Source organism: Pollicipes pollicipes, unplaced genomic scaffold, assembly GCF_011947565.3.
Source record: "Pollicipes pollicipes isolate AB1234 unplaced genomic scaffold, Ppol_2.1 Scaffold_7231;HRSCAF=8579_pilon_pilon_pilon, whole genome shotgun sequence".
Lineage (NCBI taxonomy): Eukaryota > Metazoa > Arthropoda > Thecostraca > Pollicipedomorpha > Pollicipedidae > Pollicipes > Pollicipes pollicipes.
This window is the reverse complement of record NW_023597034.1, coordinates 42,395,841-42,414,877: the sequence shown is the minus strand read 5'-3', so window position 1 is coordinate 42,414,877 and position 19,037 is coordinate 42,395,841. Positions and strand designations below refer to the sequence as shown.

Genomic DNA, 19,037 nt, shown 5'->3' with positions numbered 1-19,037 from the left:
AGGTGATTACAAACCGGATGTTAAAAGATGATTCAACGTTTTATTTAAAAAAGAAATCGACACGACTCGAGACATAAATGAAAGATCATTTGTTTGCACGTAATTTTTTGGCAATAGTTTTAAGTTGCTTAGGAATCAAAAAGTTGTATTTATTTGCCGCCGTCAATTGTCAGCGCTTTTATGGCAAGGCAAGGTTTTAACGAGCTCGACGCATTTGCGGCGAAATTTGTTTTCGTTGAATTGCTGGTATTGTGCTTACAGAATGCTACCCGGTTTAACCCAAAATAAGGAGGCGAACTGTGCAATCGCCTTGGTAATGCCACGGTTCTTGCAGATATGTATTGCCATAGTGATAAAGCCAGGTTAAAGAGCACGTGAAGAACGTCCGGCCCGCCTCTCGTTCACCGTTTTCTGACTTGTCTGATTAATATTCCTAATGCCGGTTTGGTTGCGTGAACTCTAGAAGGTGGTAAAACATTCCTTTCACAAGGCATTTCACAAACAAGGCATTCGGGCGGTAAAACATTCCTTGACAGGTGCTGGTATCTCACTGGTATCTTTGAGTGTTAAGTTGTTCATAGCTATGAACATGGGCATAACTTAACATACCTCCAGGGTGTGTGAGCCCCTCCCCCCCCCCTTCGTGTTTGTTTGAGCCCTCCACCTTCTCATTACTCATTTGAGCCCCTCAGAGCTTGTAAGCAGAGTGGACCACCAGGACAAATAAATACAGAACAGCTGTTGTTATGATTGGTATAATAGGTAGGGGATGTTTTGAGACCACTATAAGTATGCTGATGTTGTGTGTACCTAAATACTGCTAGCATAATGATACTTGTGTACCTACTAGTATTCTGTAGGTACCTAATGTTTTTATCTTGCTAACTCCTTCATTTGTTAAACCTGTCTGAAAGTGTTTGACAAGTTTTTCAAATGGAAAACCTGGACTGGGATAAACAACAACTGCAATATGCAGCAACTTTTAAAGTGCATGGTGGCCCGGATTTATCACGTGTTTTCCCACACAGTGGAAAGTGTGTGTCGGAGCATGATGGCTATAGTGGTTATACCATGGAATCTGAAACAGTGCCAGTCATCAGTGCTCTCTTACTATGCTTTACACATTATTAGGCATCCTCCTCATGATCTAGACTTATGGCTTTGGCTTCAGTTTTGTGTTTCTTTACATCAAAAGCAGGGGCTTTTGGTTTGTATCATTGTCTTGTTTGGGTATTTGGCTTGAAAGTCAAAAATGGGTTCAGATTCAGTCCCATCTCTGCTTCATGGAAAAATTGTGAACTCAGAGATGTCACACAAGAAAATCATATGGCTCATGAACTTCATTGGTCTGTGATTTAGACCTGCAGCTGTTGATACAACTCATAGTCCTCTTCTTGCTGAGAATTCTCTTGTCTTGTTTTCCCTCCAAGATAGATGGTTTTTCATTCATCTGGTCCTTAGCTGTTCAGCATGTTTTATTACATCCTCACAATGTCACACACTGTGCTCTTGGACATCTGAGAAGAAATTGATCGCCTTTGGTAATTTTAAGGCATGTATGGCATTGTAGACCCCAGCTTGTTCATATTCACTGATATGAGCTCTTGTTCGGTATTGTTGGTCCAAAATGATACTTATATGCAAACTAGGATTCCAAAAGTAGATAGGTGGAAACAGTGATTTCAGCCAGATAACTTGTTGGGGACTGATGTTAGGGTATGGAAGTTGTTCTGACTCAGCCATTGTACCCTGTATCATTTATGCCCAAGCCAGCACTCATGAGCCCACAGTTACTGAAAGGATTGTAACCCCAAGTTTCCCACAGTTTAGCCTCATTTCCCACTTAAATCTGCATCCCCTACACTCTGTGACCATCTGTATATGTCAAGATTATCTCTGTTTACTACCATGTGGACCCTTATAGTATTCATTGTGCACTGTGGTTCTGGTGTTTGATTGCATTGATTTGATTGACATTTGATCACACATTTCTGCCACACAATAGCATTTCTGCTATTGTTTTGATAAAAGCATGTTGCTGAAATAGCAAGTGTCTGTAGTGTCTTCAAAAAGGACACAGCTTAAGATCATTTGAAGTTATGATATACATGATGCTGATTTCAAACCACTGAGATGAGCTTAGAAGTATATGAAGCTCATTCACTGTCTCAAATAGTTCCCCATTTTATTTGCAATGCATCTGGTCTGTTATGGCATTAGCAGAACTGCTTTTGGACAAGTATGCATCTTGCCAGTATGGGAAGCAACATAAATGCTGTTGACACACCTCCCACCCATGCTTAGAAGAATCCTAGATTTATACTGCAGTAGCTGGATCATATATTTACCACATTAAAAGTATGATGTCACACTAGCTATGTCATCTAGTTCTATCATTACAAAAGTTGTTTAGTGCATTTGTGAGGAGCATTATTCACATATGTATATATATATATATATAATATATATATATATATATATATATATATATAAGACAGAAGTAATAGCCTTATTTTGTGAGGAAAAACCAGAAGAATGGAAATGTAGATGGGTTGATATTTCAGCAACATGCCTTTGTCAACACAATAGCATTTCTGCTATTGTTTTGATAAAAGCATGTTGCTGAAATAGCAACCCATCTAAATCTCTATTCTCCTGAGTTCTTTCTGTTGGAATAAGGCTATTACTACTGTTTTACCTAGTTTTATCATTGTTAACTCAATGGGACAGTGGGGAGATGGTCTGTGGTGCATTATGTGTGTCACAATGTTATGCCATGTGCAAAAGACTGTCTGTTGGGGTGTGCATGTATAAAAGAGTGGGTATCAGTGATTGCAATGCTACCTAGATGTGATCCAAATGGTTACATGGGGTGACTGTTCCCCAAAGCAATAATTAATGAGTCTTAGTGTTATGCTGTGATCTTGCAGTCATATACAGCTAAGTGAGACAGTATTCATAGCTTGTTTCTGCGTAAAATAAACAGGAGAATGGAGGGATGGACATGATATTTTGGCTACATGCCTGCAAGTTATTAACTCACACGTACATATAGGTTTGGCATGCTTGACAAACTTAGATAAGGTTTTCGAGGTGAATACATGTAGCATTGTTGCATATCTTCTGTTGGACCAAGGGGAATCTATCACGTGTGCACATGTTTTTGGTGGGAAGATACAGGATTGAACTACAGTAAATCCTGTCATGGGAACAGAATATTACAGAAAAGGTTGAAAATATTCCTCACTCTGACACTCAAAAATCCTTTTACAGACCTGATGCTGCATTAGAATGTGAGACTCTCAGCCACAGAAACTATGGCAGCTTTGGCTCCATCTGTCTCCAAGGAGAAGGTTGCTGGCCTTGTCAATGGTTTTCTGGTATGTGGCAATAAATTTAATTGTCATAACATATAAATCCATCCAACATGGTAATTACAGTACTCAGTGAGCAGCTAGCAGTTAGCCAGCAGTCAATATTGTGCTCACAGTCAACATCACTTCACCTTGGTCTTTTGTCCCTATTCAAAGCCATTTTTTTACTTAACACATTGTACCAAACTGAGCCTTGATGATTGTGTTTGCACAATACCAGCATGCCCTGTCCATCTGGCTCTCATACTTCTGTGGATCCCACAGTGTGTCGAGGCTGTGGATGAAGACTTGAACAGCTATCTGGTGCACCATGACGAGAATGAAAACAACAAGCTGCAGACGTTTGAGCAGGAGCTAGTCCCGCCTGCTGGCTGGCTCTCCACCTGAGGAGGTGGAACTCATCCTGCTGGCCTTCATAGGTAAAGAGGCTGTGCTGGGCTTGTGTCATCAGGGTATTGTTGAGTGTGCTCTGGTATGCAGCAGTTAACTAGGTGTGCATAGACACTGGTGGAATGGGTGCTGTGTTTGTGTTTGATATGCCATGCCACTAGGATACCATGCCTTGTAGCCTGTTGCATAATATATATATATATATATATATATATATATATATATATATATATATATAGCTATCTCATATTCACCTTAATTCAAAATAGCTCATAAGCTCATAATTATTCTGAAATACCAGCCAGTTGGTAGTGACCCTGGTGTGTTCCACATCACCACAGCATGCCCCAGAGTGTGCACCATGTGTCACATCCCAACACCATTCACTGAGGAATCCCATCATTGTTTATTTGTAAGCACACCACCAGTGGCTTTTCAGCACAGTGACATTATGGATGGTGGTCAGTGTTGAGAATAATCCCATGCCATATCATTTCATTAAGGGCAATGCCAAAAGAACATGTGCAATGAACTGTGCCATGTGCTGTAAGCACGACCCAAATAAGCGTCACCTGACTGACGTGGTGACTGGGTGACACCTGTGGTTCTGTGGTCTTTCGTCACCGTGTGAGCTCGTTTGCCATCCGCCGCAGGTCAAGTGTCCGAACAGTCGGACAAGCGGATGCGGAAGCTGCTGGCCGTGCTGGAGCGCTGCGTTCTGTCTGGTGTCCTGCCGGCCAAGTAAGTGCGGCGTCCTGTCTGGTGTGCCCTTCGACCGCTGCTGCTGCGGCTACATCGGTGATGAGGCCCCGCTCCGGTCCTCACGCCGCTCTCGCGTCCACAACGTCCTGTCGGGTGTGCCCGTCGACCGCTGCTGCTGCGGCCACATCGGTGATGGGACCCCGCTCGGGTCCTCACGCCGCTCTCGCGTCCACAACGCCTGGGGAGGAATAACGCGGGCCTGGCTGGCATTTTAAGTCATCAGGCGAAGGCGTGCAGTCTGACAAACAGATGCCAGCGTTAGCAGGCGAAGGCGTGCAGTCTGGCAAACAGATGCCAGCGTTAGCAGGCGAAGGCGTGCAGTCTGGCGAACAGATGCCAGCGTTAGCAGGCGAAGGTGTGCAGTCTGGCAAACAGATATCAGCGCTAGCAGGCGAAGGCGTGCAGTCTGGCAAGCAGGTGCCAGCGTGAGCGTCAGCCGGTTGAACGTCGACGCTGTGTTTGAGACTCGCTCGCCTCCCCGAGGAACGATCTCGATCGATCTCAAACGATCTCGGGAGGCGTGTGGCCTGCGCTGCCGCCCCAGCAGGATGAGACCCGTGTTGTCCTGAGCCATTACCGGCGTCGTTGTTGGAGATGCAGTCTTTCCTCCTTGGGACGAACAACAAATAATTGTCGTAGGGCGTCGTGATGGTAAATAACAATTTTTAGTGACCCAGTGACGTACACAAAAATGCATCAAGTAACATGTTTTTGTGATGGAACTGTGATGTGCCGCCAGATTTCAGTACCATGTTATTTTCACCATATTGCTCAAACTTGCCCACATCTGCTAGCTGGTCATGCAGTTTTTATACCATTTCCGATGTGTAGATTAAGCATGCATTGCCACAGCACTGGCCCCTGCTCGCGGTTCAACGGTCACGAGTCGTTTATCCCCAGGCTGTTATGCGATGACCTCCTGGCCAATGAGCAGCTGTCTGTGACGCGGCGGGACCTCTGGACCGAAACGTTCCTCCTGCTGCGCCGAGTCATCTACAAGGTCGACTACAAGGGTGTCCGCGAGATCATGAAGGTGCGTGGCACGAGGCGGCGGCCGATACGGCCTGTTGGCCCGAGCCTTCGCAGTGCCGGTGAGCTCCGGTCACCTGTGGTGCGTTAAGGCGGTTCAGAGGTGCCGCGTTGTGCTGTTCCGGTTCGCTTTGTCCGGCATGTCAGCCAGGCGTCACTTGTTCTGGGTTTCATCCGCACGCGACTCGTAGACAGCTGTAACAGCGGGGCTGGCAGGAGCAGATTGCGGGGAGGAGGATCTGATGCTCGATCCGAGGGCAGGGGCAGATTGTGGGTAGGATGATCCGATCCTCGATCCGATGGCAGGGGCAGATTGTGGGTAGGATGATCCGATCCTCGATCCGAGGGCAGGGGACAGATTGCGGAGAGGATGATCTGATCCTCGATCCGAGGGCAGGGGGGAGATTGCGGAGGATGATGATCTGATCCTCGATTCGAGGGCAGGGGCAGATTGCGGGGAGGATGAGTGATCCTCGATCCAAGGTCAGGGGCAGATTGCGGGGAGGATGATCTGATCCTTGATCCGAGGGCAGGGGCAGATTGCCGGGGAGGATGATCCGGTCCTCGATCCGAGGGCAGGGGCGATTGCGAGGCGGATGATTCGATTCCTCGATCCGAGCGTGTCAGATCAGTGGGCCACCGTTAGGGTGATTCTGTTCCTGTCCTTCGACCTTAGACAGCCTGGCAGACCCGGGTCCTCGCAGATCGCTGAGCCCCTCCCGCTCGCCGCTGTGGATCCACTCACGTCAGCGGCTGACTCCCCCTCCCTGCTGCGCTCGGGTCCAGCCGCTCACCGCTCGTGACCCACCCAGTCCGCCGCCGCAGGTGTGCCTCGAGCGCGCCCGCCAGCTGCCGCCTGAGATCAGCGAGGCGGTGGCCGACCAGTTCCACGCACTCTACAGCGTCATCCAGCACATCTTCGACCGCGAGGCGGCCCTGCTGCCGGCGTACTTCATCGTCAACGAGATCGTGCGATCGTACCCGGACTGCCGGGGGTTTCCGCACTGGGTGAGGCGCCGGACAGGGGGCACGCGCGCAGCTGCCGGCTCGTGGCCGGGACTCTGTGGCCAGGAGTCAAAGGAAGCTCGGCCTAATGATTGGGACTCAGTGGACCTAAGGACTCGCTGCGCCTGTCGCCGGCGACTCGTGCGGGGTAGCATCGTCGTGGCCCGAGTCGTAGTCACGATAAAAAGAGTGTCTGGTGTCTAGAGACCCAGTGCTGAGTGTATGGGGTGTGAGTAGTGGGCAGTAGTGAGTAATATGGGCATTAAAAAAAGGACGCTTGGCGTCAGGGTCGGACATGTTGCCGTGGTAGGAGTCTGATGTGATACCATGTAGCAGCGTGTCACGTCCTGCTCGCTTCAAAAGACTGGAAGGGCGTGGAGAGCATCACGCGGTTCCTGTGAATAATCATCTGTACTCTGTCCATGTCGCTCCATGTAGTCGGCTAGCGATGGGCTTTTGAAGTATTACCGAGTGGTTTGAAATATCCCCGTGTAACTGCATCGAATGTATCATGAATGACTACCGAATTTCGCGCAATTAGCTGTTTGGAATGTGGCTTGAATAACTTTGCGACACCATTTGTATCACGTCTCGCCGAGTTAAATTATTCAAGTCTTGCTCAGGTGGCTGTGTAGGCATCTGTTACAAATCATTCGTCGTGGCTTCGTGCGTGAGTTTCGCACTCGCGTGATTGGCTGATCCAAGCCTGGGGTGGCGCCGTGCTGACCCTGGCCGTGTCCGTTTCCCCGCGAGCGGCCGTGTCCGTTTCACCGCGAGCGGCCGTGTCCGTTTCCCCGCAAGCGGCCGTGTCTGTCTCCCCACAAGCGGCCGTGTTCGTTTCTCCGCAAGCGGCCGTGTCCGTTTCCTCGCGAGCGTCCGTGTTCGTTTCTCCGCAAGCGGCCGTGTCCGTTTCCCCGTGAGCGGCCGTGTCCGTTTCCCCGCAAGCGGCCGTGTCCGTTTCCCCGTGAGCGGCCGTGTCCGTTTCTCCGGGAGCGGTTGCACCGCCGGCCCGACCTCAGCGCGCCTCGCCGTCCGTCGACAGAAGCTGGCCGGTCTGCTGGAGGCGTTCATCGCCTCGTTCCGCAGCACCGCGCAGATGGTGACAATGATCGGCCGACAGCACATGCTGCCCATCGTGGAGCACGCAGGTGACTGCCGGTGGACGCCCCGCCCTGGCTGGGGTGGACGCTGCTGACCTGGCTGGGGTGGACGCTGCTGACCTGGCTGGGGTGGACACTGCTGACCTGGCTGAGGTGGACACTGCTGACTATGCTGGGGTGGACGCTGCCGACCTGGCTGGAGTGGACGCTGCCGACCTGGCTGGGGTGGATGCTGCTGATCTGTCTGGCGACGAACACGCGTTGCCGGCGGACCTGGACAGCGTCTCCCTTGGCGGTGTGTTTCGTGGACCGTGGACGAACCGTAGGGCCTCGTTCGATGGCGTCAACGGGGCCGTCGGTCCTCCCAGTGCCCCGGCCTCGTCTCATCTTGTCTCGTGGCTGTCCTAGTTGGTTGTGTCGTGAAGTGGCTATAATTTGTTGAGTTCGGCACAAGTCCGCGCGACGACGGTGGGTTTTTCCCAGCCAGTGGTTCAGTGCGCCATCCGCTGTCAGTCCTTCATCGCGTCTCTGTCCCTGTCACCTACTATAGCGCTCGTGGTCGGTGTTTGGTGCTCGGGCCGGTGGCCACGGTTTGGCTCACAGTCCGTGACCTCGCGTTGACCCGGACTGCGTGCGATGTACCAGCTAGATGGGGCAAGGGGGCCTGTTGAGCGACGTGGCACCGTCAGCACATATCTTGCTAGACATCCACATTCGGTAGGGAAACCGCCTTGATTCGCGAGGGTGTTGATGAATGGCACGCCTGACGACTGTGGGGCTCAGGGCAGCAGGACCTGAGAAAATCACACGCGTCACGGTTGTCGTAGTCCGTCACACCCTCCCGAAATGCGGCCGGCGCTGGCTGACGGCAGTCAGCGGGCCGCCGGCCCGGCTCGCCGCGCCCTGTAACGCCGGCGCCGGTGTGCGGTCTGCAGCGCAGCCGGCCAGCTCCTGGAAGCTGGACCAGACCACGCTGCGCTTCCCGGTGAAGGGCAACCTGCCGTACGAGCGGGCGGTGCTGCAGCCGCAGCGGGCGCTGCTGATGCACATGGTGCGCCAGCCGTACAGCCGCGAGATGGTCTGCTCCGTTCTCGGCCTGCAGAAACAGGTGCGCAGCCAGCCACGTGGCCGACCGCCGCCACCGAGCTGCGCTCCACACATGCTCGGCCCGTCGATGGCGGCGTTTGTGGAGGGGGCTGCTTTTGAAGTGGTAAATCTGGACCTATAAATGTATTGGCTTGTTTTACGGCGCCTTTGGGATTTCTAGTGTATTTCGCTTCACGTGAAATTACAGCTGCAGTGTTGTTTTATCAATCGACTCAGGCAAACAGGATGACCGTTTGTTTCACAGCCTGGCTAAGCCAAGTCTGAGCTCGGATAAAACTCGGATGAAGCCAAGCTCGAAACCTGGACTCCAGCTGTCGATCTTCCTATTGAGTCCATTTCTCGGACCTCGTGTTGTGGAATGTCTGGCAGCAGTTCCAGGCGTATGAGTCGCTGAAGGAGCCTACGCTGCTGCAAAGATTGTGGTTCGTGTCAAATCATCACCATGTTGTGGTGTATTACAGCAAAAGCAGCGATGTCCCAGCTTGGAGGACATCTTGGTGGACCTGATTGTGACGTCGATGGAGCAGATGGAGAACTGTAACACCGACGACTTCCGCGAGAGGGCGGCCCAGCTGTGGCAGCACATATCGGCCCAGCTTATCTACTTCGTTGTTTTCTACTTCGCCGACTTCGCACAGCTTATGATCAAGCTGCGCAAAAAGGTACCTGCTGGCCGTTCAAACCGTTTAAATTAGTTTAAATCTTCAGACGTAGCGATGCCCGGCATGTGGAACCATCCACAAGCAATGGTGCTATGGGGATCTCAAGTGCAAATAAGGCAAATAAGTCATTAGCATAAGGTGGGCCGGATTATTCGCCGCCTATTCACCTATTCATCTATTCGGTGATGCGAACCAGCTGAATAATGTACCGTTTACCTAGGCTATTGTTAACATGTTACGTTGCTGTGTTTAATAGGCAAGCTGCCATATTCACCTTTCTGGACGGGATGCAGTCGCTGGCAGATACCGCTGTGGTCTGCTCGAATGTCGTCTGACACCCGTGCTTGCCATGACGCTGCCTGACACACCCCGTGCGTGCACTGACACCATCGGCCGCCGCCGCCGATGGCACACCACCTGACACCTGTGCTTACCATGGCGCTGTCTGGCACACCCTGCGCGTGCACTGACACCATCGGCGCCCGCCGCCGATGGCACTACACCACCTGACGCCTGTGCTTGCCATGACGCGGCTGGTGTTGTCCGGCAGCTCAAGGGCCGACGCTGGGACAACAGTCGTGACCACCTGATGTGGATTCTGCTCCACTACATCTCGGGCAGCATCACCAAAAATGCGGTACGTGCTGTCCCGTGCGGAACCGTCCGGCCGACACTAGGACTCTTGGGAGCTGACGGCGACGGTGATCGGTGTGTGGCCGGCCGGTGTGATAATCTGCGGCCCGTCAGGACCGCTGGCTGTTGCTGCTGCCGCCGTTTCCTGTCCTTTCGCCTGTTCCGGTCTTGTGGAACAGCGGCTGACTGACGTGTTTCTGGACGATGACGCCATCAGTGACGTCAAGGGATGTCTAGCTGTCGACCGCGTACAGTCTCCGAAACTCTGTAGTCCCCCCCCCCCCCCTCCCCCTGTGGAATGGACGTGCTCCCCTGTGCCCTCCCCAACTAATGGGCGTGCTCCCGTGAGCCTTCCGTCAGATGAATCTGTCTTCCTGCATCCTCCCCATCTGACGGGCCTGTTTTCCTGCGCCCACCCTCCCTATCTGACGGTGCTGTCCCCTGGCCCGCCCAGCTGGCCGGGTTCCTGCCGCTGCTCGGCCTGCTGACGTACCTGTACGGCGCGGACTCGACGCCGATCCCGGTGCCGGACTGCTCCCGGCCCGACGCCGCCGTCCAGATGGCCGCCGTCAGCATCTGGACGCACCTGCAGAAGAAGGCGCAGGCCGACCACGTGGAGCTGCCGGTGCGGCTGCCGGCGGCGCTGCAGCCGCGGCACGAGCTGCTCCATCAGCTGGTGAACATGGGCCGGCCGGCCTCGCTGGAGCGTGACTTCCGGCTGGCGCTGGTCTGCAACGCCTTCAGCACGCACGCCGACCAGATGCAGCGCCACCTCAACGTGCTGACAGAGGCGATCCAGGTTAGCACCCCGATCCAGGGGGGTGGAGGTGGGCGCCGTGGGGAAGTCTGCCGCGGGCTGGGATGGCTCGATTGGTTTGTGGAGTGGTGTCTGATGTTGATGAAATGTGCAGAGAGCCATATTGTTTGTTGGTGTTTTCGGGCGCGCCGACTGCAGTGAGCATTTGGCGTGTGAAGACATTATCCATAGCGTAGGACGAGCACCATACCTCATCCCACTAGCCCACAGGGCACACTTCCTCCTTAATATCTGGCCGCCGCTATCGCACACGTTCCAGGCAGCTGGCGCAGCCGCCGTTCTCAACTGCGCCGCAGCGGCGGCTGTCCTTGCCTGGCCTTGGGGAGGGGGAGGGGGGGGGGGGCGACTGGCGGTGGCGCCCGCTCACAGGTCACCGCGTGCCGGCAGGGCGGCGCCCAGCGGAGCACGGTCAGCATGCCGGGCACCAACTGCTTGGCCAGCTATCCCACGGCGCCGCTCAGCATGGCCCTGCTCGACTCGCTCACCATCCACGCTAAGATGTCGCTCATCCACGCGATCTCGGTGCACATCTCGAAGACGGCTCAGGCGCCGCAGCACAAGCTGGGCGCGGCGGCCAGCCCCGCGCTGCCGCCGGCCATGGTCGAGACGTACGCCCGCCTGCTGGTGTACGCCGAGATCGACACGCTCGGCATCAAGAACCTGACAGGTGCGGCGGAGGGGGCGACCCGCGCAGCTCCCTCGTGGCATGCGCTCACTAGATGTCACACCGCCCGAAGTTGTAGCTGATAGCTGTGTGCTGAATGAAAACCGTCGACATGTTAACGAAACGCAACCTTCGACACGCTACCTTAATGAAGTGTTCGATTTGAAAGCTGAGTGCACTGCTTTCGTTTTTCCGTTCACCGGCGATGACTTTGATGTGCCACCCCTCACACCGGGCTAAAACTTGGCGCCTGCCGTCTGACCGACGGAGCTCCTCCCGCACCTGACACTGGGCGTCTCTCATGTCCCCTTCTCAGCTGCTCTCGAATCGGACTTCGACGCAGTAGCTGTTTCGCTGGACTTCGCTCCCTTCTCAGTGCGACTCAGAATCTTTTACATCAAATTCGGACTCAATTCTTGTCAGCGCCTGTAGCCTCTGTCCGGCACGCCGACCCGTGCTGACCGTCCCCCCCCCCCCGTCCCCAGCCACGCTGCTGCCGACAGTGTTTAAGGCGCACGCCATGGGCATCCTGCACACGCTGCTGGAGATGTTCAGCTGCCGGCTGCGGCACGTGCAGCCCCACTACCGGCTCTCTCTGCTCGGCTCCGTGCACTCGCTGGCCAACGCGCCGCAGACCAACCAGACACAGATGCACCTCTGGTACGGCCGACCGGGGCGACGCCACTGGGGGCCGAGCCGGGCGGGTGACGGCCGCCCTGCGTTTGGGGCAGCTGTTCACTCCGACTCGGGTGTCGCCGACGTTTCATTCAACAACGCCATTGCGTCGAGCGGAGACGCGGGCCCAGGCCAGCGCTCATGGCTTTCAAAGAGCATCTCTGAGACACGCGAGTTGAAGGGAATAATTTTGGTGCCAGGGGATTAATAATTTTGTTTTAATTTTGTCGTTTTTGTCGATAATTTTGGTGTCGAGTACAGCGTGTGGGACGTGCTGTGACATAGCGGGGCCGGTGGCGTGCGGTGCGCCGAGTCACAGAGGCCGGCTGGGCTGACTCCCGGCCGCTCCGCAGCCTGGAGAGCACGGCGCTGCGCATCATCAGCGGCCTGGGCAACTCCGAGATCCAGACGCAGCTGGCGCGCCTCGTTAGCGAGCCCAAGTCGATCGTTTCCTCCGACTCGGAGGAGCTGAATCGCGCGCTCGTGCTCAGCATCGTGCGCGCCCTGCACATCGCAGGTGAGACGGGCGCCGCCGCCGCCGCCGCCTCTGCCGCCGCTGCCGCCGTCGCTTCCGCCGCCGCCGCCGCCCCCGCCGCCGCAGTAACCGGGCCGGCGCTCAGCTTGTGCCGCCGCCAGCGCGTGTCCGCGTGCGGCTGCCGCGCCCCGCCACTAACGCGCCCGTGTCTGCCCGCAGGCTGTGACGTCCGGCCAGGTAGGCGGCCCGGCCCGGCCGGCACCAGGCGCCGTGCGCGCGTGCGCGCCCGCCGGCGCCCTCTCCTGCCCTCGCTCGCTTGTAGCTGCTGTCCTGAACTGCTGTAGTAGCTCCGTGGGCCTGGCTTGCACTTGTCTTGCGCGTCGGCTGACGGGGCTCGTTTTCAGCCGTCGGTGTTGTAGCTCCTCGTAGATCTCTTCGGAATGCTGTATGGTTGTCTGCAGTCTCGAAGTGACTATGCGGCTTGTGCGAAGCCGCTTCTCATGAGCAGCTCTGGTCTATCTGAACTATCTCGGTATCAGGGGTTTCCTTTTCCTCTTAAAACTTTGCCTGCAGTGATCGCTCGATTTGGTTGAAAACCTGGATTTATGGCTGGACAGTCAACGTTTTGGGTGATCAATTATTAGTCCACGATAATGCCTCATAAAGATTTCGCGACTGACGAACATTGCACTAAATATTTTCTTATTCAGACGCAAACGGATGGCGCCAGTTGCCTTTTTCATACAACATGAACAGATGCCGTATAAGCCATTAGTGCATATGCCGCGGAGTGGACGCCAATATGAGTCGTTCACTCCAGGACGCCTGACACGACGTGCCATGGTGCTCCAACGTGTCAAGCGGCGGCATCCTCGTGCGCCGTGCGGCGGCGCCTGCTGCCGGCCGGCTGTGTGTGGTGACGGACGGCGCGCGCGGCAGGGAACGACGGCCTGGCGGGCGTGTGGTGCCGCGACATCCTGCTGGCCGTGATGCAGGCGACGCCGCACGTCTGGCCGCGCCACACGCTGGAGCTGTTTCCGGCGCCCGTGCGCGACTTCTTCAACCAGTACCCCAGTCAGCGGGACGACAAGCAGCAGCTGAGGGTGCGCGGCGCTGCGGTGGGCGCGCCCCGCCCGGCCCGCTTGGGAGGACAGGCGGCGTGTCAGCCGAGCTCGTCATGGCCGGGGCGGTGGCTTAAAACAGCCGCGGGGGGCGTGTGCTGATGACGAGGCGTTAATCCTGGGGAGGGAAGGGGGGGGGGGGGGCGCAATCTCGCGTGTGCGGGCGAATAGGGCCGAGGGACATGTGGTGCTTGTGTGGTGACATAAAAAGCCGTGGGTCAGTAACGAGAGGCAGAGGTCAAGAGAGGATCGTTTTTTCATCTGTTGCACTTTCCTTGAAGGGAGAACAAACTCTGTTTTGTTTTTGGACTGACCTGTCCATCCGGTTGCCAGCTGATCCGATGCTGAATCTCGCTGGTCGTGCCTGATGACTGCAGTCTGCAATGTTCCCATTTCAGAACAGGGTCGACGAGGAGTACCGGAAGTACATGTCCATGAACAACGAGAACGATATCATCACGCACTTCACCATCCAGGGCCAGCACCCATTCTTCATCTGCCTTCTGTGGAAGATGCTGGTCGAAACCAATCGCATCACGCCCATCGCCTACAAGTGAGTCGGGTGCTGAGACACGCGCCGAGCTGCGTGAACAGCGTCCAAGGCCGGCGGATCTGATGGACCCGGCCTTCTGTGGACCTGTTCCGTACAGCGCAGCGTATCGCGGTGCTGACATCGGTGTAATCAGCCGGCGCACTGCTGTGGTATGGTGGATACTGACCCGTTACGGCGGGTACTGGCCGGTGCGGCGCGTACTGGCCCGGTACAACGAGCAGTGGCCCGGTACGGCGAGTGCTGGCCGGTGCGGCGGGTACTGGCCGGTACGGCGGGTACTGACCCAGTACGACGGGTGCTGGCCCGGTACGGCGGGTACTGACTCGGTACGGCGAGTACTGGTCCGGTACGGCGGGTACTGACCCGGTACGACGGGCGCTGGCCGGTACGGCGGGTACTGGCCCGGTACGGCGGGTACTGACTCGGTACGGCGGCTACCGACTCGCTACTGGTTTCCACCACACCGAAATACGCAGGTCCACTGGTAACTCTCGCACAGTCCGCTGGCGTACACAGCTAGATGTGGTCCGCATGTACTCGTGCAGCTGTCGCCAAAGCTGCGGTCGCTGCCGACGGTAGGGTCGGCGTCGCGTGCGTCCTCCGGTGTCGGCTGTACCGTCGACCCGCCATCTTAACATGAGCGGACCCCACCGGCCGCTGCCCCTCGCGGTGTGTGCGGCAGAGGCCAGAAGCCCTGCCTGCCGCGGCCTGTGGGATGGTTGGCTCGGTCCTGTCGTGACCTGACCTGACCTGACTTCGGCGCTGGCGCAGGGTACTGGAGCGCGGCGGGCCCAAGGCGCTGACCGTCCACTTGCGCACCTTCTGTGACTACCTCATCCACGTGTTCAGCAACTCTCCAGACGGCGGCTACTTGAAGAAGTGCGTGGACGGCGTGCATAAGCTCATCTGGACGTACAACGTCATCACCGTCGACCGGCTCATCCTGTGCCTGGTGAGGTCACGTCCCGTCTGGCGGCCTGGTGCGGCCGGGCGAGAAGATAGACCAGCCCATGCGCGACGACGAGCTCGGGCCTGATTTGGGAAGGCACGCGAGCTTTCGAGTGCCGTATCGGCCATATCTGCCCCGGTTGTTCGCAAGACAGGCTTTTGTGGTGGTGAACGCGCATGCTCATGTGAACTCGACAGTCCAACCGTGCGTGCCGTCTGGCACGGAGGCCGCAGATGTGATAGCTCGGCTGGCGTGCGGCGCGCCACGGGGCGCGTGCCGTGCGGTGACGCGCGGTGGGGTCATGCCGGTCCGCCGGCGAGGGGCGCGCGCACTGACCTGTCGCCTGCCGCAGGTGTTGCGACCCAACGAGCCCAACGAGCTGCGCGTCTGCTTCTTCCTGATCCAGATGCTGGTGCTCACGCCGCCTTCCGAGTTCATCGAGCGCATCAAGAAGTTCGTCTCGGAGAACGACCCGCGCCACTGGCAGCAGGACAACTGGTGAGTGGGCCGTCTGTGCGGCCGGCCTTCCCGAGCCGTCAGACGGACCCGGCGCGTCCAGAGCCGGACAGTCGACTTCTCCCGCCGCGGCGGCCACCGGCGGAGGACGCCGGCGAGTCACATGCTGCTGCCCACTGATACCATGATGACGTGGGACGGTTTTCACGAAAGCCAGCGATTTGACGCGCCGCGCGCGGTGCCGTGGTCACGATAACCAGCGTCCGGCCACACCAGCGTCGCCCTCGGCGCCCGTCTGTACGCCTGCGCCGTGTGGTGAGCTGTGACTGACCGGGCGCCTGCTGTCTCGCTGCGTCTCGTCCCCGCCCGGAGAGTGGTGCTCAGCGGTCGGCCGTGTCACCAGGCACGAGAAGCACCTGGCGTTCCATCAGGCCTTCCCCGAGCGGTTCGCGCCCGAGGACGTGCTGGCGGAGCAGCAGAGCAAGACGGCTCAGGCGTACCAGAGCCTGCCGGTCTACTTCAGCAACATCTGCTTCCGCTTTCTACCGGTGCGTCAGCTCCGAGCGGCGCCCCGACCTATGAGGCGCTCGCTGCGGGAGATGAGCTCCAGTGGGCACAGATGACATTCTAGCTTTCTTTTTTTACTGCTACGGTCTCATCCCTCGCTATCACGACGTAAGACACGCAACCAAGACGGCAGCTTAGTCAGCCGTTGGATCTGGACATTGGAAATGCCCAGTTCATTGCTCAATGTTTGCCTTGCTTGCGGATTATGAGAAAAGTATACGGGCGGGAGGCACAGAATGGCCGAGCACTCGCCGAGAATAGAGACTGGTGACTTCACGGATGAAGCCGTGACGAAAGACAATTGTGACCTGATGGCCTGGTCTGCAAATGCCGGCCGGTTGCGACCTGTGGAGGCTGACCCATGCCTGATAGCAGGCCGTGACCTGGCGACCCGAACAGTGGTCCAACGATCTCTGCAGTGTGGCACGCCCGACGGTCGGTTCTGACCTGGTGGCCCGAGCTGACCTGATGGTCCGTACAGGGTCGGGCCGTCGGTTGTGGACAGGTGAGCTGACCTGTGTCCCCCGGTCTGCAGGTGTTCGACATTTTGATCCAGAGGATCCTGGAGTGTCCGCAGGGTGACGCCATCGGCCTCATCCTGGACCAGATGGGCAGCCTGTACAAGTTCCATGGTGAGACCATTTGTCCAGCCGCGGTGGGCAGCCCCCCCCCCCCCCTTCCCCCTTACTGTGTGGCGCGTCGTGACGGCACTGGCCTCACTGTGCGACGGAGCGCGGCCTACGTCACTTGATAGGGGCTGCTCGGGCACGGCGGGGACCGGAGCCTGTCAGGCGATTACGCTGCGCCGCGTGTTTTCGACCCCACCAGCTGCTTCGGTCGGGTGGCGCGGCCACCGCTGGCGTGCTTGGCCTTGCCGTCAGCTCGTGCCTGCGCCTGACTCCTTTCTCCCCGGCAGACCGGCCTGTCACCTTCCTGTACAACACGCTGCACTACTACGAGAAACCGCTCTCCGAGTGGCCGCAGATCAAACGCAAGCTAGTGACGGTCATCATCGACTCGCAGGCGGACGTCAAGCCCAAGGGCTGGTGTCTGACGGAAGAGTTCGAGGCGTATCTGGCCTCGCCGACGGGCGACACCGACGAGCCGTGGCGGCCGCAGCTCGACTACTACTACCGGCTGCTGCAGCGGCTGGTGGACGCGCTTGCCGACCGGCCCGTCTTCCCCAACCTCGAGTGGCGCTTCAACGAGTTCCCCAACGCCAGCGCGCACGCGCTGCACTGCACCTGCCTGGAGGTGATGGCGGTGCCGGTGCCGCCGGCCGAGGCGGTGGCCGCGCTGCTGGAAGTCATCGTCAGCGGGTACGTGGCCCTGCCGCGCGACCAGCTGCCCGCCTGGCTCAACGCCGTCGGCCTGCTGCTGACCTGGCTGCCCGAGCCGTACTGGCGTGCGCTGACCGAGCGGCTGCTGGCCGCGCTGGCCGCGCTGCCGCCCGACGCCGACGTGTTCGAGGAGCTGCGCCTGGAGTCGCGGCTGGCCGTGTGCCAGTGCGGCGAGCCGCTGCTGCTGCTGGCCATCTCGCACGCCTTCTGGAATCACGCCACGCAGGGCCAGATCGCGGCGCTGCTGGCCGTGCTGCGCGCCCGGCTGCGCGAGCTGGTCCGCTCCGAGGTGCAGTTTGTATACGTGTGCCACCTGGTGGCGCCGTTCCTGGAGCGGCTCAACACGAGCTCCGTGTTCGAGCTCACCAAGACGCTGTACGAGACGCTCGAGGAGGTGGACAAGGCCAGCACCGAGCTGCGCTACATGGACCAGATCAGCGACATGCTCTACCACATCAAGTACATGCACACGGGCGACTCGACCAAGGCCGAGGCGGAGCGGGTGATCCGAGCCCTCAGGCCGGCGCTGCAGCTGCGCCTGCGCTTCATCACCCACCTCAACCTGGACGAGATCCCCGGCATGGAGGAACAGCAGCAGACGCCGCTGTCACAGCCGCCCCCGCAGTGAGCGGCACGGTGCCCCGGGGCGGCAGACGTCCCGGCGACGGCCTCAGAGCCTTGGGGTGGCGACCAGAGGGCGGACTCGGGTCTGGCGGTAACCTCCATGCCAAGGTTTAACGCACAACGTAGTCGTTGGCGACGCTGGCCGCGACCGCCGCAAGCCGCCCTGAATAGTTGCTTGTCTCAGGTGTACCGGCGCCGACACGCGCGGTCTGTACCGCGGTCGAGCGGCGCTTGGTGAACAGTGGTGGCGTGTGCTGGCCGTCCGCGCCGACGGTCGGACCGCTAGGTGTCGCGCCGAGCGGTCTGCCGCGGGCTTCTCTGCGATATCGAATGCCGCGCGTGCTGGATTCGGCTCAGGCGAGGCGAGGCGTGGCGAGTTGCCTTGACTCTTATGTGTGCAGAGATCTCGTGTGGCATTTCCTGCTCATCGTGATCCATAAACCACCTGTGGGAAGGGAAGCTTCCCATCTAGTATGTCTGCTGAATTCGCCGCCTTTGGAATCATGCCACCACCTAGGATTGATATGGAGAATGGCGTTCTGGAGTTACACATCCCGGAATGAACAGTGCATTGGCACTCAGCACTGGACCGTCGTCCTCGCCACCGCAGCGCACGACGAGCGAGAGAGCATGTCCCGTGAGGGCGCGTACTCTTCCATCCGACCTCGCGACTTGCGGTGGGGCAACAGCGACCAACAAGCAACATTGCCGCAAACGCGCTGGACTGTTCGAGG

At 57.4% G+C, this 19,037-nt stretch overlaps 1 protein-coding gene across 5 annotated transcripts; it reads left to right on the top strand.

Moving 5' to 3' along the window:
- The first annotated feature begins 209 nt into the window (after window positions 1–209).
- On the top strand, window positions 210–18,788 carry LOC119110380 (mediator of RNA polymerase II transcription subunit 23). 5 transcript variants are annotated; one of them, XM_037234180.1, is made up of 22 exons: window positions 210–246; window positions 3,274–3,380; window positions 3,639–3,793; window positions 4,418–4,505; window positions 5,427–5,559; window positions 6,381–6,563; window positions 7,603–7,708; window positions 8,596–8,768; window positions 9,229–9,429; window positions 9,980–10,066; window positions 10,517–10,861; window positions 11,267–11,546; window positions 12,029–12,203; window positions 12,572–12,735; window positions 12,913–12,930; window positions 13,633–13,796; window positions 14,213–14,367; window positions 15,139–15,319; window positions 15,669–15,814; window positions 16,176–16,320; window positions 16,875–16,971; window positions 17,256–18,788. In XM_037234180.1, the coding sequence occupies exons 4-22, from the start codon at window positions 4,447–4,449 to the stop codon at window positions 18,305–18,307; spliced, it is 3,864 nt and encodes a 1,287-aa protein (XP_037090075.1). In that variant the 5' UTR covers window positions 210–246; window positions 3,274–3,380; window positions 3,639–3,793; window positions 4,418–4,446; the 3' UTR covers window positions 18,308–18,788. The 5 variants fall into 5 exon arrangements, with proteins under 5 accessions (XP_037090075.1, XP_037090078.1, XP_037090074.1 ...); XM_037234183.1 differs by lacking the exon at window positions 210–246 and adding an exon at window positions 270–313 and having other exon boundaries at window positions 12,572–12,730; window positions 12,908–12,930; XM_037234179.1 differs by lacking the exon at window positions 210–246 and adding an exon at window positions 270–313.
- Window positions 18,789–19,037: the final 249 nt, after the last annotated feature.

Coding starts and splice junctions, on each gene's coding strand:
- LOC119110380 (XM_037234180.1), top strand. CDS start 4,447: ATGCGGAAGCTGCTGGCCGTGCTGGAGCGCTGCGTTCTGTCTGGTGTC. Junction 12,204..12,571: donor CAGACACAGATGCACCTCTG/GTACGGCCGACC, acceptor GCCGCTCCGCAG/CCTGGAGAGCACGGCGCTGC. Junction 14,368..15,138: donor ATCACGCCCATCGCCTACAA/GTGAGTCGGGTG, acceptor GCGCTGGCGCAG/GGTACTGGAGCGCGGCGGGC.